Source organism: Lactuca sativa, chromosome 5 (assembly GCF_002870075.4).
Source record: "Lactuca sativa cultivar Salinas chromosome 5, Lsat_Salinas_v11, whole genome shotgun sequence".
Classification (NCBI taxonomy): domain Eukaryota; kingdom Viridiplantae; phylum Streptophyta; class Magnoliopsida; order Asterales; family Asteraceae; genus Lactuca; species Lactuca sativa.
Genome location: NC_056627.2, coordinates 292,893,770 through 292,919,632, shown reverse-complemented (window position 1 = coordinate 292,919,632; position 25,863 = coordinate 292,893,770). Strand labels below are relative to the sequence as shown.

Genomic DNA, 25,863 nt, shown 5'->3' with positions numbered 1-25,863 from the left:
AACACATTCTTTTAATATTATCTTTGAAACATGATAAATAGTAATACTAAAATACGCCGATTTTCAAATTTTAGTACTACTATTTATCATGTAAAGCTAAAAATATTTTAGTACTAAAATTTGAAAATCAACATATTTTAGTACTACTATTTATCATGTAAAATTTTATATCAAACCAATATAAAAATTACTGTATGTAAAACTAAAAATATGTTTTAGTAGAAAACTATTTAGTTTTATCAAAATTTGAATATATATATATATATATATATATATATATATATATATATATATATATATATATAATTTTAAGGGTTTTTTTTGCAAAATATTTGTAAACTTAAGGGTCTTTTCGCAAAAAAATAATTCATAGTAACCTGGAAACCTGCTATTGCAGGTAACAAGGGCAAAACCAACAAAAAAAAATGACAAGTTTGCGGTATAAACGAACAAAAAATCTGCCGAAGGGTAAAACCGATATTTTCTAGCAAACTTAAAGCTTTTTATGACATTATCCCAAACTTAATCCGGAAACAGTGAGTTTCAGACTATTTTCTCTATAAAGAAATATGTACAATTTATAAACTCAATTATATATTACATGATAAATTACATTCGAAATTTTGAATGTAAATAAAAAACAATTTGAACTTTGACTTCTGTCTTGAAGAAATTAATTTATTGGGAGTTAGATTAGCTCCCAAGATAAATTTTAGGAGCAGAGGGGCCAAACGCCAATAATCAATAAATTTATTTGTTGCATTTTCTTTTTGCGTTTCATCTTACAGTCATCTATCTCTTCTTGAAGGACAAGAAATCATCCCCAATTTTCAAATCGTCCTTCCAAAACCCTATAATTTGATTTGATCTGTTTCTACGGAGTTTATTCATTCTTGTAAACCTCGCCACCGATCAATGTACATTAAGGAACTCTAAGCCGGAAAGATTGGTTCATCTATTCGCATGATAAATACTTGACAAAAATTTCAGGTAAATTTCCTTTTCTTTCTTGTACATGTAATTCCTCATTATTTTTCAGACCTGATTATAGTTTTGTTCGATTCGAATGACATTGTAATTACATGATTCAAGTTGGGTATTAATGTGATATTGATTTCGTCATCACCGTTAATTTGTTGTTCTTGGTCGTAATAATTCTCTTCAAATCTTCTATGTATTACTCATTTTGTCTTGGTGTGTGTTAGTTGGGATGGAAAGTTCCTCATTAACAATCGTTGTTGGGAAATTGATCTATTATACATTCAATTAAAAGTGTGTTCATGTTGATGTGTATGCCAACTCTACTCTTACAAGTTACAACCTAAATATGTTGAATATGCAGTTAGTAGTCTGCACATATTTTTCTAAACAAGAAATATGGTACAATGTTAGTTGTATCTTTAGTCTTGAAATTTATATGTTTAGAGTTCTGTAGAGTTTTATGTAGTACCTGTGGGAGAAGGAGAAATTAATGGTAGATTGAATGTTAAAATACAGGTGAGGTGACAGCTTCTGTAAGGGGATAAAATGGTGAAGCTGACAATGATTGCTCGTGTGACAGATGGGCTTCCACTAGCTGAAGGACTTGATGATGGGCGTGATATGCAAGATGCAGAGTTTTACAAACAGCAAGTTAAAGCTTTGTTCAAGAACCTTTCAAGAGGACACAATGAAGCCTCTCGGATGTCTGTTGAAACTGGCCCTTACATTTTCCAGTATCCTTCATTATTATTATTTTTTATTTTTTTTTTTATTTATATTAGTTTTGAAACTTAACCCAAAAATTGTCAGCTATATTATTGAAGGGCGAGTATGTTATTTGACAATGTGTGATCGTTCTTACCCAAAGAAGCTGGCTTTCCAATACCTTGAAGATCTCAAGAATGAATTTGAGCGTAGCTATGCCAATCAAATCGAAACTGCAGCAAGACCTTACGCTTTTATAAAATTTGGTAACTTTTTTTTTTATTTTAAAAATTATAAACTTCATCTTCATATTTCTAAGTCCTGATCCATCTTTTTTTATAAAAAAAAAATATGAGTAGATACATTTATACAGAGGACCAAGAAATTGTACCAGGACACCAGAACTCAAAGGAATATTTCAAAGCTGAATGATGAACTTTATGAAGTACACCAGATCATGACACGTAATGTTCAGGAAGTTCTTGGTGTTGGTGAAAAATTGGACCGTAAGTTTTTTTTTTTTTACCAAAACTTATTATTATTATTATTTTTTTATCAGATTGTTGATTTTTTTTTTTGCAGAGGTGAGTCAAATGTCGAGCCGATTAACCTCAGAATCTCGGATCTATGCTGAGAAAGCAAGAGATTTAAATCGACAGGTTAGTAATAAATATTACTACATAGTATGCATGGTTTTACTTTAAGATTGTGTTTGTTTTATATAAAATATGGAACTTGCAATTGCAGGCATTGATCAAGAAATATGCTCCTTTTGCAATTGTGGTTGGGGTGGTTATTATACTCTTCTGGGCCAAAAACAAGATATGGTGATGATGACATGGCATCTTTAATCTCAGGAAACATTTTTATTTTAATGTATTCCATTGTTTCAGGGGGCCCAAGTTACTTAATAACTTTGAGTTTAGATTATATGGAGGCTGTTGTGTTATGGCACCCAAATGTTGTAGGTAAAACTAAAAGAAAATATTTATCTCATTTTGTTGTGGATTGAGATTCATATTGATGGATTTATATATATATATACTGAAACTTCTTTTGGTGTTGTGTAATATTAAGGCTTAAGGTCAAAATTTGTCACTTAACTTTTTGGTTTCCGAAATGGTCTTGATGACCGGTTAACAGTTATAGCCCTTAGCTTGCTGAGTTGGAATAGTTATTCCAAGTTAGCAGTACATGTAAGCATCTAGGTGGCTTGGGTTGTATGTGATCAAATTTTTAGGCACCAAACTGAAGAATTGGCGCACCATGTCTCTATCGTCCTCCTGGAGCAGCACTTCATGGTTAATCTTTCCAAAATCCACCAAGCATTTTGTGGGAATTTATGAGTATGTGATTGTTAGACTAAACTGATGCCCACCAGCTGCTTGTTAAAATGCTCTTGCTTGTTCCTTTTTGTTTTTCTTCAAGTTGGAAAGTGCTTGACACCCAGATCTATAGCTCAAAAGAAAGCTTTTTTCAAAGCACATTACAAGAAAATCGCCACTATTAAAGCTGAAGTGAAAGCAGGGCTACTAAATCAAGAAGTTCTTCCCGTTGGTGGTTCTGAAAAAGACGATCAGGTCAAATAAAATTTCTAATTTAATGATATTTGAATAATTATGCCAACTCAACAGGTTAAAGACTATCACTGGTCATAGTACCGTTTTGAAAACAAATAACAAGTTAGATGACCAAAGAGCTTCTAGCATAACGTTATAAAATGTTCCATTCTCTCATTGAGTTCGAGGGTACAACCGTTTGTGTTTTGTCTGGGATATATATGAGATTAAAAGTAGTTTAGAGGTAGATTATATTTGTCGTTTTAAAAAATAATAATAATAACAAGCTAAATGACATTTTAAAATTTAAACCGAATTAAGGTACCAAAACAAGACAAATCAAAAAGTTAAGTGATTAATTTTGAACTTAACCCCTAATATGAATCTAAAATGTAGTATACTAATATCCCTCTAAAATATGTTTTGTTAAAAAAAATAGTATGAGTCAAGTATTGGGAGTTAGTTTTTTTTTTTTTAATTATTTTTATTTTTTTTATTTTTCATACTATAATTCGGTTGCCCATTTTTACCCCCATGTATGGCATGTCATCTAAATGAGATATATTAAAGTCCAAAAATACAATTAATTTGGTCAAAATGTCAACACACACTCGCCACCGGTTTGATGAGCCTTTTGCGGAGCTACTCCTCTAGTCTGATAACAAAAAGCATTTTCTTAATATATGTACAAATATCTCATTAATGTCGTAAACGATGAAAGTGTCCAAATTGAGCACGTTTATCACAAAACGACAATGTTTATCCATAAAAACACGTGCAAACCGCGACAGGCACTCTCAGACCTCAGTACATCATTAAATCGAGCCCCCGACGTTTTCTTTGCTCCTACTGCGTCGGCCGATCAATACCAGTTAAGAGGTATGATTTCAACTGTTAGTGGATCTTCGTTTTTAGGGTTTTCGACATCAAAGTTGTTAGTTACTTATTGCACCATATCCCAATTAATAATCCAAAGCTTCTTCAACTTCGATTCATTGTTTTTTTATCATACTTTCTTTAAACAATGATCAATGCTTGAACATGTTAAGCCCTCAATAAACAAACTTATATACCCTAATTCTTGACAGTTGACACATGGCCATGGGTGAGGAGGAACCAGTTAATCTGAACGAATATCAACAACTGGCAAGACAAGCGCTTCCAAAGATGTATTACGACTACTTTACTGGGGGATCAGAGGATCAACACGCACTCAGAGAAAACACCGAAGCATTTAAGCGGATCACGTAATAGTTAATATGTTTATCTTCTTTATCATCATCATCTATCTCTGTTTTTTCACAACACTTGATCGATCATCAGTTTTCGGCCAAGAATTCTTGTGGACGTGAGCAAAATAGATATGTCAACCACCATATTAGGTTACAAAACTTCAGCACCCATTATGATTGCCCCAACAGCTATGCATAAATTAGCACATCCTCAAGGTACTTAATTCTCTATACAATCATATAACAGTATTCAAGATTTTCGTTTTATCCATCTTATAATATGTATTCTCCAGGAGAGGTCTTGACAGCAAAAGCAGCAGGAGCTTGTAATGTCATAATGGTATATAATTCCTACACTACTGCTTCTGCATCTCTCAATTAATTGCTTTACTTACTTTTTTTGAATTCTTCTTTTATACTAATTTTCTGTTTTAGGGGTTATCTTTCATGTCTACGTGCACAATTGAAGAGGTTGCTTCTAGTTGCAATGCTGTTCGATTCTTTCAGTTATATGTATGTATCTCATCTTCATCACTTCTTCACTGTTGCATCCCACACCACATGAACCTTCAAATTTTCCGTCTGAAAATGTTTTCAATCTGTTTTTAGGTTTACAAGAGACGCGAGATATCTGCTTTGATGGTGAAAAGAGCAGAAGCAAATGGATTCAAGGCTATTCTTCTTACTGCTGATACTCCTAAACTTGGTCGTAGGGAAGCAGACATAAAAAACAAGTAAAATTCATCCCAAATTACTATTCTCTTCTTCTTTTTATTTCTATGTAAAAAATTGATCTTGTTGTGTAGAATGATTGCACCCCAGTTGAAGAATTTTGAAGGTCTTGTGTCAACCAAAGTAGAAGATGTAAGTGAAATCACTAATCTTTTTATTCTTCTTTTTTGGGTGTATATATATACCTTATCTTTATATGTGTTGCAGGATGAAGGTTCAAATCTTGAAGCTTTTGCAGCCAGGAGCTTCGACCCTTCTTTTTCTTGGAAGGTTTTGTTTGATTAAAATTAAAACGACACAAAATTCAATCTCTTGTTCGTATAATGAACTTGCAAGCATAAAGATCCATGAGTTTGTAAAATAATATGTTTTTTTGCAGGACATTGCTTGGTTAAGGTCGATTACAAAATTGCCAATTTTGATAAAGGGTGTATTGACCCGTGAAGATGGTATTTAATTAAGGCCATGAGGAGTTTGTTATTAACTTATTATTATTATTTTTTTGAAAATGGTGTTTATGTGTAGATATAGTCTTAGGTTTCTGAATGTTGGATCTTGGCAGCCATTAAAGCTATGGAAGTAGGAGTTGAAGGAATCATAGTCTCGAATCATGGTGCTCGCCAGCTAGATTATGTTCCAGCCACCATTGATGCTTTAGAAGAGGTGATTAATGATTAATTGATTGTTCATATCCAAATGCATTGCAAACATTAACAATTTATAAAAGAAAATCACCGGTTTTTCCTTTTTCGTAGGTGGTTCTTGCAGTTAAAGGACGAAAACCAGTGATCTTTGATGGAGGAATAAGGCGAGGAACAGATGTATTCAAGGCTTTAGCTCTTGGTGCACAGGCTGTTATGGTAATTTTTGAATTGATGATGATGATGATGTTGTTGAATGTTGATATGGAATTTTTTGCAGATAGGGCGTCCAGTTGTATATGGGTTAGCAGCAAAGGGGGAGTATGGAGTAAGAAGAGTGATTGAAATGTTGAAAGATGAACTTGAGTTGACCATGGCTCTTTCTGGGTGTCCCACTCTTACTCATATTACCAGGAACCATGTCAGAACAGAGCTTGATCATCGCCATTGTAGACTTTAGTATCAGAATATCAGATGGTTTTAAGAAGTAAGTATTTCAGAATGTTGTATTATTAGATGAATAAAGTTGTAAGCATTCAAGTCCATTAAAAACTTTCCAGTTGTGTGTTCATGTGTAAACATTGTCTTGGGTTATAAACAGTGGTATGGATTCTTATTTCGGTCTTTTTGTATAAATCGCATGAAATTACAACCAGATTGGATCAAACTCTATTTTTGTTTCCATTGCGTATACTTTGTTTTAAATATGGATGACTAGGACAAACAACGATCACAAAGATCAACAAGGATCACTAAGATCAATAAAGGGTCGTTAAGATCAGATGACTGGATCACTCACATCAACTTTACGAATCATGTGCCCATCAACATGTTTGCAAGGTCCATCCATAAGCATGTTAGCTTAATAGTCACCGGGACAAACAAGTCAAACATACAAAATGTTGGGGTATGAAGTCTTGTCCAACGTGGAGGGCTTGATGCTCATGAAAGATGCCCGCGGATGATGCTTAAGGAAGATTTTCATGCGATGATGGAAGATGCTCGCACAGGCTGACTCAGACATATTTGGAGTCCGGGGCTAAAACAAGATAAAGGGCCCCTGAATATACCACAAGCTCATGACCTTTAAATAGCTAAATTTTGTATAAGATTATTGTTGATATGCGAGCGAAGTATTTAAGTTATTTAACGAACTAAACTACATTTTTTATTTAGAAGAAACAAATTTATTTATAAACGAATTAATAAATTAAATTTAAATAAAGTAAATTTCTTTGCTAAGAAATTGTTTAGATGCGAGGTTGTTAACTTTTCACCTAATTTATATATAAATGTGTAACATCCCAAAAATCATAAGTAAAAATTTTGTTTTTAGTTCAACCAAAACCATCAAATATTCATGTCAAATCATCATAAGTATGTCAATGTGGAAATAGTTATCAGAGTACAATCCAAAATCATAAAATACTAGACACGGGTGGGCACGCTGGGATCAAGTCGGATCCTTCCCCATTGAACCGGAAATACCTGAAACATAATCTTAAACCATAAGCACAAAGCTTAGTGAGTTCCCTAAAATACCACATACCATACATACAATGGACCGACCCGACAGATCTGTCAGCAATATGCCATGGGCCCCACCCAACACATTTATCAATCCCTTCTTGGCATCATGCCCCTCCATGTATACATACAAATACATACAATGCATGCAAGAGTCACACAGACAACTAGCATCCGATAAACATAAATCACTGGGCCGACATTGGTGCTTTCGACCCGCAAATACTATGAGAAGATTCACCTTCATCTGCTGATAAACAATCACACACACAAGTTACTGCTACGATGACTCCTCAAACTGAACACTTTCAAACTAACCCTAATTACTATTTAGGGTAATAACCCACAAATAAAGGTCCAAACCATAATCCATCATACTAAGAGTAGAATACCATTTTACCCTTCTCATACTTGGCCCAACCATTATTGCCCAAAACCCAATATGACCCAAGGCCCAAAAATGTCCCAAAAGCCCTTCTGGTGAGTACACCAAGCGTACTACCCTATTACGCCCATCGTACTAGACTTAACATATAAGGAAATCGGGGGCTCAATATGTTATGTTGAGCGTACCTAGAGGGTACGCCCATCGTACTCCCCTGATGCCCAAAAGTTCATATTAAGCACTTAATACCTAACGTCTAGATGTATAAATCATAGATCTAGCTCTTGAGAATGTCTTAACTGATAAAGTCGTCAACTTAATGCCTTTGCATAGCTCAAAGAGGTCCAAAATCAAACTCTAACTCCCTAACTTCACATTATGAACAACAATTCATGCATGGTTGAATCGAAGCCATCAAGATACGATTTTTATGCTCAAGGGACCTCAGAAACATCAAGAAATGTTAACCCAAACGTATGGAGTAGCTTTTACTCATAAGAATCAACCCAAGGGACCAAAATATGCCAAAACCCTAAGTAAAACTAGATCTAGGCAATGAACCATAAAGGTTGAGACTTTATACCCTCAGAAGGATGATCAAGATGAATAAATTCAGGATCCACAAGCTCCAAGCCAATCAACACTTATTTAATGAGTTTATTCTTATTCAATAAGCACCAAAAACACACCAAATCACTAAAAACCTCAAGGATCTCACAAATGAGGGCTAGGGTTTCGAGGGGACTGCTTTGGGACAGTGGATGCTGGTGATGAGAGAGGCCTTGAGGTCATAAGGTGTTTAAATTGGTTCCAAACCCTAAATTTTATGGTTTTGCATTTTGCATGAGTACGCTAAGCGTACTCATACGTACGCCCATAATAAGTGAAAGAACCCGCGATCTCATTAAATTAGTAACGCCCAACATAACTATCAATTACGCTTAGCGTAACGGCCTTTAATTTAATAAAAAAATATTTAAAACTTGAGAAATTCACCTGGGAACCGGGCGTTACAATTCTCCTCCACTTGAATCAGACTTCGTCCTTGAAATCTGCCGACGCAAATAACTCTGGGTAATTCTCCCTCATGTCTTCCTCAGGCTCCTATGTCCACTCTGAACCCTTCCGGTGCTGCCATTGAACCTTCACTAGACCCACAACTTTGTTTCACAAATTCTTTGTCTTCTTGTCTAGAATCACAATCGGTATCTCTATGTAATTCAGGTGCTTATCAACCTGGATATCCATCATCAACCAAGCACTTTCACAGCTGAGAGACATGAAAAGTGTTCATTGATTACTGGGAGTCGAAAAAGTTGACGGTGAAGAACTGATATTATTCGTCAAGAAGAATGATGGTTCACACCAGATGTGCATTGATTACCAGGAGTTGAACAAGTTGACGGTGAATAACCGTTATCCTCTTCCACGGATTGATGACCTCTTCGATTAATTACAGGATGCATCTTGGTTCTCCAAGATCGATTTGAGGTCAGGATATCATCAGGTGAGGGTTAAAGAGGAGGATTTGGAGAAGATCGCATTTCAGACTCGTTATGGTCATTACGAATTCATGGTGATGCCATTTGGGATCACTAATGCGCCTACGGTGTATATGGATTTGATGAATCGGGTGCGCTGGCCGATGCTTGATCGATCAATTATTGTGTTCATTGATGATATCTTGGTGTATTCCAAGACTAGGGAGCATCACGACGAGCACCTTCGAGAGCTTCTTGGGGTTTTGAGGAGAGAACGACTATATGCCAAGTTCTCAAAGTGTGATTTTTTGTTACGAGATGCTCAGTTCTTAGGGCACCTCGTTAATCAGGATGAGATTTTGGTCGATCCGGCCAAAATCGAGGCGGTTATGCAGTGGGAGGTCCCAAAATCTCATTCGAAGATCAGGAGCTTCTTGGGTTTAGCAGGGTATTATCATATATTTATCCAGGAATTCTCCAAGATTGTAGTACCCCTCACTCTTCTGAAGAGGAAGGGCGTGGATTTCCTATGGGGGCCTGAGCAGCAGGATGCATTTAAGACACTGAGGCAGAAGTTGTGTAAGGCACCAATGTTGACCCTCCCTAAGGGTGTTGAGGACTTTGTGGTATTTTCGGCAATAAGTGAAAATTGACAAAAGAAGAGAAGATTTTTACTTTTTAGATATGTTTTAGGTTATACATGGAGTTTAATCATGTTATAACTTTTTTATAGTTGAAAGAATCATGAAGCTCTTGAGTTGGAGCTTTTAATTGTTTTGGGTATAATGAAGAAATGATAGTGTAATGTTTGATTTGGATTTATGTGTAATTTTCATTTATGTTTAATCATATTGTAACTTTTTTATAGTTGAAAGAATCATGAAGCTTTTGAGCTGGAGCTTTTAATTGTTTTGGGTATAATGAAGAAATGATAGTGTAATGTTTGATTTGGATTTATGTGTAATTTTCATTTATGTTTAATCTGGATTTTATACGGTGTTTGTATATTTTATTTATAATTATTCAAGAAGTTGATTCGGTTATTTTATAAACAAAAAGATAAAATTCAACAAAAAATAACACAGAAGGGTAAAATGGTCATTTTTATAATTCAGAAGTGTAATTCAGAGGTTCCAACTAAACAACATTTAAATATTTAGATCTTAAAAATTCAGACCCTATTAGAAATTCAAACATCTTAAAAATTCAGCTCTTAAAAATTCAAATTCTGCCAAACAACCCCTAAATGTTTAATTAGATGTCTTGACACTTACCTTAAGTATTTACCTTATCTCTTGATGACCTAGACACATTATTCCTTACATAGCATCACTTTAAGTCTTGCCCGATACTTGCCTCTCTCTCTCTCTCTCTCTCTCTATATATATATGTATATATATATATATATATATATATATATATATATATATATATATATATATATATATATATATATATATCAAAGTAGTTTTTATGTATTGTCATTTAAATGTTATATATGATTGATTTATTTATTAACATTTGGGTATTTTCTTATTATGCCTCATAATAATCTATTTTATATTTTCATCAAATAAATACAAGATTGATCCCAAGGTATAGTTTTATGATATTTAACCGCTCGAAAAATAACCTTAACTATTTTCCGTTGTTTTGGTTCGTAATGTATTAAAATTTCGATTTCTTACAACTATTGAATACGAGTTCTTAGATAAAATTTAAATTACTCATCAATTAGAGATGCGTATTCAATAGTAATTAAATTTCGCATTCAAATGACATTATTTAATAAATTTCACAAACCATTTTTAGTTCGGAATAATAGGTTGTAACAGAATTTATCATTAGTTACTAGTTTTATTTTCATTTATGACAAAAATACTCATATTGCTTAAAAATCAAAATACATAACTTTGCCAATTTATACAAATTGTTACGATGTGTTTTATATGTTTTTGAAGAAGCAAATTACATGAACTAGGAAGCTAGGAAGTCAGGCTTACATAAAAACCGAATAAAGTGCAAAAAGAAAACTTAACCATAAAAAGAAATCTACCCATTATTGAATAACCAAGTCAAATAACTAAACTGGGAAATAAAGTCAATGGCATAAAAGTAGAATGGATAGAAATGTACGTAATGAACCAACCACGTGACAGGTGTTGTACTTTATTACATCTCATGCAATGTCAAGTGTAAACGATGAAAGTGTTTATACATAAAAACGACAATGTTTATCCATAAAAACACGTGCAATCAGTGTCCGCGACAGGCAGTCTCCGACCTCAGTACATCATTAAATCGAGACCCAGACATTTTTCTTTACTCGTCCTGTGTCGGCCGATCACTACCAGTTAAAAGGTATGATTTCAACTGTCAGTGGATCAAAATTGTTAGTTACTTATTGCACCATGAATGCATATCCCAATTAATAACCCAAAGCTTCCTCAGCTTCGATTCACTGTTTTTTTTTATCATACTTTCTATAAACAATGATCATTTTGCTAATTAATGCTTGAACATGTTAAGCACTCAATAAACAAACTTATATACCCTAATTCCTGACAGTTGACACATGGCCATGGGTGAGGAGGAACCAGTTAATCTGAATGAATATCAACAACTGGCAAGACAAGCGCTTCCAAAGATGTATTACGACTACTTTACTGGGGGATCCGAGGATCAACACACACTCAGAGAAAATACCGCAGCATTTAAGCGGATCACGTAATAGTTAATATGTTTATCTTCTTTATCATCATCATCTATCTCTGTTTTTTCACAACACTTGATCGATCATCAGTTTTCGGCCAAGAATTCTTGTGGACGTGAGCAAAATAGATATGTCAACCACCATATTAGGTTACAAAACTTCAGCACCCATTATGATTGCCCCAACAGCTATGCATAAATTAGCACATCCTCAAGGTACTTAATTCTCTATACAATCATATAACAGTATTCAGGATTTTCGTTCTATTGATCTTATAATATGTATTTTTCAGGAGAAGCCTTGACAGCAAGAGCAGCGGGAGCATGTAATGTCATAATGGTATTTAATCACTACACTGCTGCTTCTGCCTCTCTCAATTAATTGCTTTACTTGCTTTTTTTTTTTTTTTAATTTGTTCTTTTATACTAATTTTCTGTTTTAGGGGTTATCTTTCATGTCTATGTGCACAATTGAGGAGGTTGCTTCTAGTTGCAATGCTGTTCGATTCTTTCAGTTATATGTATGTATCTCATCTTCATGACTTCATTGTTGCATCCCAATTCCCACATGAAGCTTCATTTTTCCTTCTGAAAAAGTTTCCTATTCGTTGCTAGATTTACAAGAGACGCGAGATATCTGCTTTGATGGTGAAAAGAGCGGAAGCAAATGGATTCAAGGCTATTCTTCTTACTGTTGATACTCCTAAACTTGGTCGTAGGGAAGCAGACATAAAAAACAAGTAAAATTCATCCCAAATTACTATTTTTTTTGGGAAATCTGCGAAAAACTCCCAATATTTTAGGTCAGTTTACGATTTAGTCCCAAATTAAATTTTGTTTATAAAAAAGGACAGATTACCGGCTAAAACTTCGGATTAACCCTTCGTGGCCGGTTTCACAGATTTAGCCGGTATCTCGTCTTTTTTCGTTAATTAATCCAAATTTTGGGGCTTTTTCATTAATTAATCAAAATTTTAGGGTTTTTTCATTAATTATTACCAATAAACCAAAATATTTGGACTTTTCTGAAGGTTACATTTAAACTAATATATATTATATGATCTAATTTAATATATACTATTCCATGTCTTATTTCTTATCCTCTTCTAGGCTTACCGTGTGTTTTTATCAGTGTCGTCAAACCCAACAACAAAAATTTCACTCACAAGCCTCGTTAACTCCATCAATTTTTCAAAATTATTCATTCACAACTCTATGATCATCTTTCAATCTCCAAATAAAGAACGGAGAAATCCTTTGTTGATTACGTGGATGTCCCTATTACCTAACCATGACTTAAACCGTGGTTCCAACACTTAGATGTTCCTATTACCTAACCATGACTTGAACCCATACACTAATGGCGTTGTCCATAGTGTTGTTAACAATAGAAGACGAATCTCACATGTTCAACCACTGATACATTGGCTCAAGTCTTACTTGACCCTTGTTTCCTTACAACACTATAGAAGCCCCAACGTAAGATGAATCCCACATGGTTCATCATTTATTGGTTTTCTTTGTCAAAAAGTAAAGCATTTTGGAAGCCCCAAATAGACTAAAACGTAATAATGACAATTATTGTAATATCACACCAATTGTTATTATGACTTAAACGTAACATCACAACAATTGTCATTATTACATTTTAGTCTATTTGGGGTTTCGAGAATGCATTAGTTTTTGGCAAGACAAAAACCAATAAATGATGAACCTTTTGATAAAGATCGGAACACAATCTTATTGATGGATCCAAGATCTCCTTCTCGTCCCAAGCCTTTTTCTCCTCAATCTTCTTCCAAAAAAAGCACTACAATATGCAATATTAGCCCCTCTTTCTCTCCTACAAGAATATAGCTCAATTAGGGTTTCTTTCAGAGTGTTAAGATGATAAGGGAGGTGGAAAGCCTTAAGGTCCTTTAAATATGACGCAAACCCTGAAAATTAGGGTTTTCACACTCAGCTCCTACTCGTCGAGTAGACTCTATAAATTACGCGACCATTAACACTCTCTACTCGGCGAGTTGGAACCTCCAACTCGTCAAGTTGATCAGACAACAAGAATATAAATTAATTAAATATTATACCTGGGAGTCGGGATGTTACACCTATTATAAGGAAACAAGGGTCAAGTAAGACTTGAGCCAAGGTATCAATGGTTAAACCATGTGGGATTCGTATTTTGTTGTTAACAAAACTATGAACAATGCCATTAGTGTATGGGTTCGAAATAAGGTTCGAGTCATGGTTAGGTAAAAGGAACATCTGAGTGTTGGAACCGTAGCTCGTAGGTATACTAAATTAATATTTTAATAGTTTATGATGAATAGCTTGTTGACATTTTTTTTACAATTAGAGTTAACATTCTTCATGGTTTTCAGTACATAATATTGAGTTGATTTTTTTACCTATGTTGAGTTTTTTAAGCTTAATGGTTCATTCTTCATGGTTTTCAAGCCCTATTGTAAGGAAACAAGGGTCATGTAAGACTTGAACCAAGGTATCAGTGGTTAAACCATGTGGGATTCGTATTTTGTTGTGAACAACACAATGGACAATGCGAATAGTGTATGGGTTCGAAATAGGATTCAAGTCATGGTTAGGTAATAGGAACATCCAAGTGTTGGAACCACGGTTTAAGTCATGGTTAGGTAATAGGGACATCCACGTAATCAACAAGGATTTTCTCCGTTCTTTATTTGGAGATTGAAAGATGATCATAGAGTTATGAATGGATAATTTTGAAAAATTAATGGAGTTAACGAGGCTTGTGAGTGAGATTTTTGTTGTTGGGTTTAACGACACCGATAAAAACACACGGTGAGTCTAGAAGAACATAAGAAAAAGGACATGGAATAGTACATATTAAATTAGATCATATAATGTATATTAGTTTAAATGTAATCTTCAGAAAAGTTCAAATATTTTGGTTTATTGGTAATAAATAATGAAAAAACCTAAAATTTTGATTAATTAATGAAAAAGCCCCAAAATTTGGATTAATTAACGAAAAAAGACGAGATACCGGCTAAATTTGTGAAACCGGCCATAAAGGGTTAATCCGAAGTTTTAGCCGGTAATCTATCCTTTTTTGTAAACAAAATTTAATTTGGGACTAAATCGTAAACTGGCCTAAAATATTAGGACTTTTTCGCAGATTTCCCTTTTTTTTCTTCTTTTTTTTTTCTATGAAAAAATTTGAGCTTGTTTTGTAGAATGATTGCACCCGGGTTGAAGAATTTTGAAGGTCTTTTGTCAACCAAAGTAGAAGATGCAAGTGAAATCACTAATCTTTTTATTCTTCTTTTTTGGGTATATATATATATATATATATATATATATATATATATATATATATATATATATATATATATATATATATATATATATATATATATATATATATATATATACCTTATCTTTATATGTGTTGCAGGATGAAGGTTCAAATCTTGAAGTTTTGGCAGCCAGGAGCCTTGACCCTTCTTTTTCTTGGAAGGTTTTGTTTGATTAATGAACTTGGAAGCATAAAGATCTATGAGTTTGTAAGATAATATGTTTTTTTTTTGCAGGACATTGCTTGGTTAAGGTCGATTACAAAATTGCCAATTTTGATAAAAGGTGTATTGACCCGTGAAGATGGTAATTAAGGCCATGAGGAGTTTGTTATTATTATTATTATTATTGAAAATGGTGTTGATGTGTAGATATATTCTTAGGTTTCTGAATGTTGGGTTTTGGCAGCAATTAAAGCTATGGAAGTAGGAGTTGAAGGAATCATAGTCTCGAATCATGGTGCTCGCCAGCTAGATTTTGTTCCAGCCGCCATTGATGCTCTGGAAGAGGTGATTAATGATTAATTGATTGTTCATATCCAAATGCATTGAAAATGTTAACAATTTATAAAAGAAAATCACAGGTTTTTCCTTTTTCGTAGGTGGTCCTTGCAGTTAAAGGACGAATACCAGTGCTGTTTGATGGAGGAATAAGGCGAGGAACAGATGTATTCAAGGCTTTAGCTCTTGGTGCACAGGCTGTTATGGTAATTTTGAATTATAAATTGGAGGGAAATGATTAAATTACTGATGATGATGTTGAATGTTGATATTGAATTATTTGCAGATTGGGCGTCCAGTTATTTATGGGTTAGCAGCAAAGGGGGAGTATGGAGTAAGAAGAGTGATTGAGATGTTGAAGGATGAACTTGAGTTGACAATGGCTCTTTCTGGGTGTCCCACTCTTACTCATATTACCAGGAACCATGTCAGAACAGAGCTTGATCATCGCCATTGTAGACTTTAGTATCAGAATATCAGATGGTTTTAAGAAGTAAGTATTTCACAATGATGTATTATTTGACGAATAAATCTGTAAGCATTCTTGTCCATTAAAAACTCGTCATTGTATGTTCATGTGTAAACATTCCCTTGGGTTATAAATGTTGGTGTGCATTCTTTTTTTTTTTTTTTTTTTTTTTTTGTATAGATCACATGAAATTACAACAGGATCCGATCAAACTCTATTTTGTTTCCACTGTATGTATGGATCGCTAGGATCAACAATCACCACAAGGATCAACAAGGCTCACTAAGATCAAATGGTTGGGTCACTAAGATCGACTTTAGGAATCAAGTGCCCATCAACATCCATATGAAACCATGGAGTGGGTTTTCAAGGTCCATCCATATATGCATACTAAATTAGAGGGTGTTTGGGATTGTTTTTAAAATAACTTTTTGATTTTTTTTTTGTCAAGAATTAAAAAAATGGTTTTTCAAAAGTTAAGAAATTGTATCTTTTTGTGGTTTTTGGCCTTTTAAAAAGTAAAATGCATTCAAAAGTCAAAAAATATGGTCTTAGTGAAAATTAAAAACAATTTTTAACTTTTACTCTTAAAAGAATTTTATAAAAAGAACTTTTGAGTTTAAAAAGTAATCCCAAAATAGTCACTAAGACAAGTAAGTGGCGCAGACAAAATGGGATTAAATCCCTATAAAAGCCCGACACACACTCAAGTCAACCTCATTCTAAGTTTAAGTGAACTATGTTTGATAAATACTTATGCTATCCACATACAAACAAGAGTACTAGATGTATATTCAAACCGTTTATTTGTCAAAAACAGCGATAGGGACATGTATTTGGTATTTACTCACCTTTGTGTGATGAAGTATATATATATATATATATATATATATATATATATATATATATATATATATATATATATATATATATATATATATATATATATATATATATATATATATATATATATATATATATATATATATATATATATAAGCGCTTAATGATCCTTATGTAACATCCCAGGTGGTACTAATAGGAAAAAAAATGGGTTGTGGAGGCTTTATGTTGATTACATGAAGTTGAATAAAAAGTCATCAAATAAGGGTCTATAAGGAGGATGTTTACAAGATTGCATTCATAATGGAAACTATGAGTTTTTGGTAATGCCTTTGGGCTTGACTAATGTCCCGGATTCTTTTCAAGCACGAATGAACCACATATTCAAGTTATTAGTGAGGAAATGTGTATTACCGTCTATAATGGCATCTTTATTGATAGTCAAACCTTGTAAGAACATTTGAATCATTTATAAGACCGGAGGGTGTGAGTGGGAAACTTCCCTCACTTTTTTTGGGCCACAACATATTTTCACTCGTTTTCTTTTCCCTCACTTAAACCCAAGGAATTGATGGGAAGCTTCCCTCACTATTTGTTTTTTTATTTATTTAAATAAAATTAATTGATTTTAATGATAATTGGAATATAAAATTATAGTGTCTATTTTGTAATGTTAGAAAACTATTTTTGTGAAGAGAACTCAGAACTGGGGTGTATTCTGCCATAAGACCAAAACATAGGGGCCAAATATGTCATTTTCGGAAACTTCTTCCTTCTTCGATAAACCTACAAACTCAAAAAAAAAAAAAAAAAAACAAAACAAAAAACAAAAACAGACAAATTACAGCAAATCACAAGAAGAGAGAGTGCGGCAATCCCTCCCCCCACCTCCTATCCCGCACCACCGGTGCTCCTCCGAGCAGGAATGGCTCCCGCGCCTCCTTCCCGCTCCACTTCGTCCGGCCTAAGTTGTATTTGTATGCACCTAACATACTCATTTTGCCAAAAGAGGTAAACATGTTTTTGCTGTTTGATTTTGTATCTGATGACTTGACTAACGGATAACAGTACAAAATGACTATATTACTCTCAAACAACAATTTTTATAATTATTTCTTTATGATTTACCATTCACATTGACGATAATCTACATCTAGAAAAATTAATTAAGCTAGTAATAATCCTAAATGCTCATCTTATGGAACTCTCGTACATAAACATAACATCTTGAATTATCCAAACAAAAAAATAAATAAATAGCAGGTTGAGGCGTATTCCCAAAATAATTCTCCATTATATAAATATAATTAATATATATATACCCATCCATCCCAATTACAGCACAACACTAATTTAACATGAGAACCTAATTAACGTGAGTACTAGAAACACAAAGTTAGCTACTCTTGTTGACAGCCTGCATCTCCATTGGTGAATTAGTGATACTACCAACAGACCCCATTGTCTGTGAGCTCAACTGTGGGCTTGCAGGACAATTACCCTCCTGACCACCTCCACCTCCACCTCCACCTCCACTCATTGTCATTGGAGGGTGGATCCCACCTGAACTCAGCTGTGGACTCATCGGAGTCCGCTGACTCATCTGCTGTGGACTCGCCTGTTGCTGCTGTCCCACTCCCATCCCTGGTGACCCCACTTGCTGCTGAGGTGGCGAAAGTACCGCCTGTAACGGCGATGTTGACTCTTGCTGCTGCTGCTGCTGTTGCTGAGCTGGCATTTGCTGCATCTGTTGCGTCATTTGTTGTTGCTGTTGCTGTTGCTGTTGCTGTTGTTGAACATTCAACTGTTGTTGTTGCTGTTGCTGCTGTTGTTGATTCATGTACACATTCATCCCTGACATCAGCTTTGGTGGGGCCATAGCGGTTCGTTGCATCGGGTTCATGGTGTTAGCAGCACGGTTCATAGTGGGACCCAGCATCGAGTAGTTACTCGACCCTGGATGGACCTGTCGGTTCCCACCAGGCAATCCAGTGATATTACTATTTTGCCCTCCACCCGCACCCAACAGGTTCCTACTATGTGCCATTCTCAGCTTCGTTGTCATGATGGCAGCCTGAGCGGGCGTTATCATTCCATTCCGAAGTTGCTGACTAATCACATTACTAAAACTTGAAGCCTGACTCATATTAATCGGGTTTTGTCCCATTCCCGAAATTGCCCCTGTCATTGGCGGGGTCCCACCACGACCCATCACATTCCCCATCCCTTGAAGCCCCACCATGTTGTTTCCGCCCGTTCCCGTTCCCATTCCGGTGTTTCCAAGTCCCATCATCAGCTTCCTTTGCTGCATCTGAGGCTGTTGTTGTTGTTGTTGCTGCTGTTGTTGCTGTTGCTGTTGCTGTTGTTGTTGCTGTAGAAGCTGAATTTGGAGTGGTGTTGCTTTGTTAAGCATGTGACCTAACTGTTGCATGTTTGAATTCTGTCCCATTGCGTTTAAATGTGATAATGGATTTGATGCAAGCATCATGGCAGATGATCTTTGTAACTGCTGTTGCATTAGCTGATTCTGTTGTTGTTGGAAAGAGGGTTGTGATTCCGATTGAAGAGGTCTTGATTGTGGCAACATTCCACCTTGAGGAGGGTGCATCCTGCCACCTGTCATGTTCTGTTGTGATTGGTTCATTGACATTGACACGTTATCTGTTGATGCTTTTGCAACTTCATTAACGGAAACTGATTCCGGGATTTGTTGCATTTCACCACCTGCTGCATTATTATTATTATTATTATTATTATTATTATTATTATTATTATTAGATTGTTCAACGGATGATCGAACAGTGTTTGTTGGTTTTGGTTGTAAATGATCGGCTTCCACTTGATAACCTTCACGCACTATCTGTATACACACATATAAAATCTTTCATATACAAGAAACCTGAAAAAAAAAACAATTTTTAAATTTGTAAATTTTATTTCAAAACACATACCAGCGTGCAGAATTGGGATGCAAGCAAGTCTGCAAAATGCTGTAACATCAAATCAAACAACAAGTCAGAAACATATAACATATAATAACACTATCAAAAAAAGTTTCAAAAAAAAAAAAGAAGATGGAAACTAACAGTATTTGGAAGAGTAGGAAGACATTCTTCTGCTCCCAAATAATCACAATCATCCATTTCACCATAATGCATTGCTACACTGCCATCATCACGTTTCTCTGACAAAATCAATCTGGTTCTTGACTTTGGCACTAGTGAATATCCATTTCCTGGAAAGGGAAGGGCAAAACGGTAAATACTAAATACTAAATACAAAAGCAATCAATCAAGATTTTCATATATTAAACTCCAAAAAACAAACCTTGAAGTACACGTTCAGTCTGGAGAAAGTTCAAAACCCTAGTCTTGCAAACATTCATGCTCCCTCCAGCAAGTGATTTAGACAGAGGCATTTTACAGGCTTCATCTTTGGGATTCTCAGTATTGTGATCATTGAATAAGTGATGATTGAGTTGTTGAGTGGGAAAAGCAGTTGACTTTTTGTACTCATCAACCTTATTCTTTTTGTTATTGAGTTGATATCTGAGAGTCAACATTTCAATTTTGGAGAATCGATCACGCATGCTTTTATCAGCTTCCTTTCCAACAAGAGGACTGGAGGCATTAAAGGGCCCACTCACAACACTAGCAGGAGATGCAACCCCACTCATGGCAGGGGTTTTAGGGAGGGAGTTTGACCTCCTGGATGCCATTTGAGCATTAGAGGTCAAAGATCCTGCCACTGTAGGAAGTGAGTTAACTGCTGATTTTTCTCTTTGTGAAGCTGCTGTTGGAGGTACACCATACTGGCCACCCAGAGACCCACTTGAAAATTCCCCTGATTTTGATGACAGGGGAGATTGAGGTAAAGTTCCGGAAGAAACACGTGGACTTTGAACGGTTTTTCTTCTTTGGAAATTTTCTTCCTTTCTTGAATTATCAAGTGAATTTCCAAGATTGTTCCATTGAGTTGGTGGGAAACTTGATCTTGCAAACTGTTGAGGAGGCATCTCATACTTGGGTTTATCAGACTCAAGTGGTTCTTGTTTCAGATTGTATCTCATTCCAGGCTGACCCATTGTAAACGGGTCCTGATTGAACCCTCCATCAAACATTGGTTGCGGATACTTTTGGATTCCAGGGTTATTAGGTAACTGAATCCCTCTCCCTTGTTGTTGTTGTTGTTGCATGATTGAATTTTTCCACTGGGATTCTGGAACATTGAATCCATCCATGTGTGATCCGGTTATCTGTTGCTGTTGACTACCATCAAGACCCATGGGATTTGACCTAGCTCTTTTCAAACTAGCCATAGGGGACAGCTGTCCACCATCTTGGTTTTCCCTCTTCCCAGACATATTTGGATTCATATTGTCCCCATATGAATTCATCATCTCCTGCCCAGGAGAAGCTCCTGCTGCACTGAACATAGGATTTCCAGCACCAATTTGATATTTTGATTGATACGACAATGAAGGAGATGCTGATGTCATCATATTGTTTGGACCCATGTTTTGGGTAGTCAGATTCACAAGATCAGATATTTGTCCAGAATTTGAGTTTTCTGGGATTCTGTCCATGCAGACCTTCTTTCCTTGGATTTGGTTGTCAGATCCAGAAACAGCTCCTGCCATCTGTCTCAATCTCTTTCTTCGAAGATCCGGTATATTCAAGTTCAGCTGAAATAAGGTAGGTGAGCCTTCTAGAAGCATTATCAAGACTTTATAATTTATACTTTCATACCACTTACCTTTGCAGAAGTTGGACTTTTACAGAGTCTTTCTAGGTTAGGAGTCGGATCAAGATTCAGCTTTGGTTGTAAGGCTTTTAGTATACGTGCTTCGGCTTCCATTAAATCACCATAAGTCCAAGAACTATCAGAAATTAAAGGAATGTCCTTCACAACATTCTCCAATGACATTTTAAGGCGTAGTTTTCTAGTTAAAGGAGACATGTCTGCAGACGAACCATTAACTCCTGCTTCAAAACCACAATTCCTGTAATCACGCACCTACAGTATAATATAGATTAATATTTGGTATATCACTATATGTCTAAAGCTTTAGTTTTAAGTAATTTATTTGGTTTACTTACCTCACATACAACTGCTCCTTTATAAAACTTGCATGGTATATCATCCAAGAAATCTGCAGGTAACAGGCCACGCTCTATAGCCTTGATATACAAAAAGTAAAAACAAGTGGTTAAAGGAATACTTGTTCATAGATCACTCAATTGAACATATTTGGATACAATCATGGACATTATTAATACTAACCAAGAATAGGCTTTCTGATGTGCGATCATATGGGTGCAAAAATTTTGGATCATCTTGTACAGTGGCTTGATGCCCAATACGGTTCTGTAAGTGTGTGGAAAGACAGAGTTAGCTAGGGTAAACTTGTCTTTTTAAATGAATGTAGAAGGCTGACATGATGTGTAACAAACCTCAGAGGGGTTTCCAATTGAATATCCATCTGGGAAGAGGTTTATGATGAAAGAAATTTCTGCATCTGACAAACATTAAAAGAAAAATGAAAAGTTAGCAATTGCAGGAAACTGAAGAATAGAAGTAAATGTTCATTTAGGAAGATACCTGAAATTTCAGCATCGTCATTGTTATCCTCAGTGACATTAACCTATACATATATCAACATACATTATTGAACATAAATATTTAGCAACATAAACCGATCAAGAGCTTACTGGGTTGGCATATGACCAAGTATAGTAGTTACAGTATGCAAAAAATTAATAAGAGTTAGCTTGATGGAATAAGCTGAACTAATAGCAGTTGACCCTAATCCAGCCTTTCCTCCATTCCATATAAATGGGCTTATATTATGAAGATTTAGATTGTCCCGAAAGAACAAATAAACTGAGTTTTTTAAAAGTCTTAAAAGAACATATTTACAATGTTTCAGGAGTTCCCCAATTCTTCTGCGTTCATTACGAAATCAACTCTGATTCTATACTTTTCCCCCAAAGTTCAAAAATCATCGGTTTTGTTAGAAAATAATTAGTGTTGTCGCTTCGTTACAAAATAATTTCGATTTGGAGAAATTTATACATCAGATTTGATTTAAGATTTCTTAGAATCAATTAGTTTGGGATTGAGAGATTTCAGTTTAACACAACAGAGCTACAAGTCAATTTGCATAGATGAATATGAGATTTAACCTATTTACGAAACAATTAGAAAGCTAAATACTTGAAATTGAACGGAAATTAAGAGTACAACATACCGATGGTTTTGTAGCAGCAATAACTGACAGGTTTTTGGGAATTTCAGGAGGAGCGTTGACGTCGCCAACTGTAGGCGTTTCAGGTTTAGGTTTGGGGCGACAACCTCTCTTCGAAACCTTGAAAGAAACCCTCATCGTCATTCAAAATTGGGGAATGAATTTTACTTCTCAGAGCAGATCGGAGTGGTTCCACAAATGAATCCGATAAACCCCAACAAGGGGTTTGGAATTACATTGGCATTACAACAAGATCGCCATAGACAGAGCTCCGTAAGAAAAACAGTGATTGTTGATTTAATATGAGAAAGAGCGATTTGGGAATTTAACAAAAGAGAGATGCTTGTATTATATATAGCGCGGAGGGTGGGGGGCAACTGACTTGCTTTTGCTTCTTAGCTCCGGCCTCCGAGGGCTCCGTTTGGCGGCACTTTGGTCGCTGCAAATGTCTACTCGAAAGCTCGACTTGTTGAAGATTTCGATTGGATGCGTCTCATAAGGAACGTTTCTATTGGTAATTTCTTTTCTAATTTCGGAAGTTATCTATTATGAGGTTTATAAGTTGGTTTTTTTTTGTCTGAACATTTTTTAGGCCTTTATTTATTTATTTATTTATTTATTTATTTTGTGCTGGATTCTAATTTAGACATTAGAGTGGTAGGTGTGGGCCGGGGTTATTGAGAAAAAGATAAAAAATAAAAAATAAAAAAATAATAAAAAGAAGGTGTTATGGAATGTAACGGTGTTAACGGGAAGCAACATGCATACGTATAACACCTAATAACGGGAAAGGAGAGCGGTATTTGCGTGTTATAACGCCTCTTGGGGCGTTGCCCATACCCAACGACTTAGTTTTGTATTCATGTTGTTCATCTTCAAAAACCTTCTAAACTAAAAAAATATTTTTTTCATGAATGCTTTTTTTCTTGTTTTTCTTTTTTAACATCTTCAAATATTAATATTTTTTTATTTGATTGTATTTTTTTAATATTTCTTTATTCCAACTATAGCGAAATACAATAAACATTAAATATATTTGTTAATTCATACCATTTTACGTTTATTATTTTATATTACAACACATTTTAAAAAAAGGACTTAATTATTCTATTGTCATTAAAATACAAAATAATTTAGATACACATGAAATAAACAAAAAAAAAACGGTTATGAAAATTAAAATGTTATATAATAATAGATAAAATTTGATTTAGATTCATTAACTATTTATAATAGACGAATGGTCCCTATGGTTTAGGGTAATTTACGCGTTTGGTCCTTAACTTATTTTTTTAACTCGGAAGGTCCCTACTGTTTGTTTTTGTTACACGCTTGGTCCCTATCTTACCTAGAAAGACTTTATGCCCTTGATTTTTTTAATTTATTTAAATAAACACACCCTTAATCTCACCCTCTCACCTTACCTCACTTACCCCATCATTTTTCCCTCTTTAAATAATAGTCTTTTTAGGTAAGACAGGGACCAAACGCGTAACAAAAATAAACAGTAGGGACCAAACGCGTAACAAAAACAAACCATAGGGACCTTCCAAGTTAAAAAAAATAATTAGGGACCAAGCACGCAAATTACCCCAAACCATAGAGACCATTCATGTAATTTACTCTTAATAATAAAATCACAAAAGACTAAGTTAAAAAAAATGATTTACGACAAAGAGTATGTATGATTCAAATATTGAGTTTTTTAAATAAATTGAAATTTAAATGAATTTGAATTTGATGGTATCTTTCAGTATTTTAAAACTAGAAGTATTAAAATTTAATATTGAAAAACTATTTTAAGTTCATAAAAATTAGTTTATTTTAGTAGTCTACAGACATTAAAAAACAAAATGTTTTCTTACACATTGCATATGTTTGGTCAACATCATCTACTGCAGAGGTTTGTACATATGGTCCAGATATTGCATGCCTTTTTGCTTATAAAATATGCAACTTAAATGGGTTATGGGAGGGTGTAGACTTATGCCTTTTTTTTTAAATAATTATTGTAATTCAGATTAAAACCATTAAGACTTTGTATGATATGATAAATTGAAAAGTAGTTTGAGTAAATTACACGAATGGTTTTTATGGTTTAAGTAATTTGTACGTTCGGTCCTTAATTTATTTTTTTAACTTGGAAGATCTCTATAGTTTGTTTTTGTTGCGCGCTTGACCCCTGTCTTACCTAAAAAGACTATTTTTCCCTTGATTTTTTAATTTGTTTAAATAAAATGTGATAGGTAAGGTAAGGTGAGGTGATGTGAAAGTGGGTTTGAGGTTGGGGTGTGTTTATTTAAATAATTAAAAAATCAAGGAAAAAATAGTCTTTTTAGGTAAGATAAGAACCAAGCACGCAACAAAAAACAAACAGTACAGACCTTCAGAATTAAAAAAATAAGTTAGGGACCAAACGTGCAAATTACCCCAAACCATAGGGACCATTCGTGTAATTTACTCAAGTAGTTTTTAGTTTATAAGAAGCTTTTCAATTCATTTAAAACTTAAAC

General features: G+C 34.6%; 4 protein-coding genes across 7 annotated transcripts; 3 read left to right on the top strand and 1 right to left on the bottom strand.

Annotated features, from left to right (window-relative positions):
• The first annotated feature begins 738 nt into the window (after positions 1 to 738).
• LOC111910360 (25.3 kDa vesicle transport protein) lies at positions 739 to 2,756 on the top strand. 2 transcript variants are annotated; one of them, XM_023906203.3, is made up of 6 exons: positions 739 to 990; positions 1,562 to 1,715; positions 1,792 to 1,952; positions 2,046 to 2,192; positions 2,269 to 2,345; positions 2,434 to 2,756. In XM_023906203.3, the coding sequence occupies exons 2-6, from the start codon at positions 1,603 to 1,605 to the stop codon at positions 2,515 to 2,517; spliced, it is 582 nt and encodes a 193-aa protein (XP_023761971.1). In that variant the 5' UTR covers positions 739 to 990; positions 1,562 to 1,602; the 3' UTR covers positions 2,518 to 2,756. The 2 variants fall into 2 exon arrangements, with proteins under 2 accessions (XP_023761971.1, XP_023761970.1); XM_023906202.3 differs by having other exon boundaries at positions 740 to 990; positions 1,498 to 1,715.
• A 1,228-nt stretch (positions 2,757 to 3,984) lies between these two features.
• LOC111910357 (peroxisomal (S)-2-hydroxyacid oxidase GLO4) lies at positions 3,985 to 6,505 on the top strand. The gene is made up of 12 exons (XM_023906197.3): positions 3,985 to 4,124; positions 4,334 to 4,492; positions 4,569 to 4,693; positions 4,771 to 4,817; positions 4,913 to 4,990; positions 5,087 to 5,211; positions 5,284 to 5,341; positions 5,417 to 5,479; positions 5,589 to 5,658; positions 5,772 to 5,872; positions 5,965 to 6,069; positions 6,131 to 6,505. The coding sequence occupies exons 2-12, from the start codon at positions 4,341 to 4,343 to the stop codon at positions 6,308 to 6,310; spliced, it is 1,104 nt and encodes a 367-aa protein (XP_023761965.1). The 5' UTR covers positions 3,985 to 4,124; positions 4,334 to 4,340; the 3' UTR covers positions 6,311 to 6,505.
• LOC111910358 (peroxisomal (S)-2-hydroxyacid oxidase GLO4) lies at positions 4,018 to 16,413 on the top strand. 3 transcript variants are annotated; one of them, XM_023906200.3, is made up of 12 exons: positions 4,018 to 4,124; positions 11,812 to 11,970; positions 12,047 to 12,171; positions 12,249 to 12,295; positions 12,399 to 12,476; positions 12,571 to 12,695; positions 15,171 to 15,228; positions 15,392 to 15,454; positions 15,528 to 15,597; positions 15,700 to 15,800; positions 15,893 to 15,997; positions 16,078 to 16,413. In XM_023906200.3, exons 2-12 carry the CDS (start codon positions 11,819 to 11,821, stop codon positions 16,255 to 16,257), a joined length of 1,104 nt encoding a protein of 367 aa, XP_023761968.1. In that variant the 5' UTR covers positions 4,018 to 4,124; positions 11,812 to 11,818; the 3' UTR covers positions 16,258 to 16,413. The 3 variants fall into 3 exon arrangements, with proteins under 3 accessions (XP_023761968.1, XP_052627723.1, XP_052627724.1); XM_052771763.1 differs by having other exon boundaries at positions 15,171 to 15,267; XM_052771764.1 differs by lacking the exon at positions 4,018 to 4,124 and adding an exon at positions 11,476 to 11,604 and having other exon boundaries at positions 15,171 to 15,267.
• A 1,962-nt stretch (positions 16,414 to 18,375) lies between these two features.
• On the bottom strand, positions 18,376 to 23,879 carry LOC111910356 (protein PHYTOCHROME-DEPENDENT LATE-FLOWERING). The gene is made up of 10 exons (XM_023906196.3): positions 23,354 to 23,879; positions 22,705 to 22,747; positions 22,557 to 22,621; positions 22,387 to 22,470; positions 22,203 to 22,283; positions 21,859 to 22,119; positions 20,431 to 21,787; positions 20,190 to 20,338; positions 20,055 to 20,093; positions 18,376 to 19,963 (listed from the first exon to the last, which is right to left on the bottom strand). The coding sequence occupies exons 1-10, from the start codon at positions 23,492 to 23,494 to the stop codon at positions 18,500 to 18,502; spliced, it is 3,684 nt and encodes a 1,227-aa protein (XP_023761964.2). The 5' UTR covers positions 23,495 to 23,879; the 3' UTR covers positions 18,376 to 18,499.
• Positions 23,880 to 25,863: the final 1,984 nt, after the last annotated feature.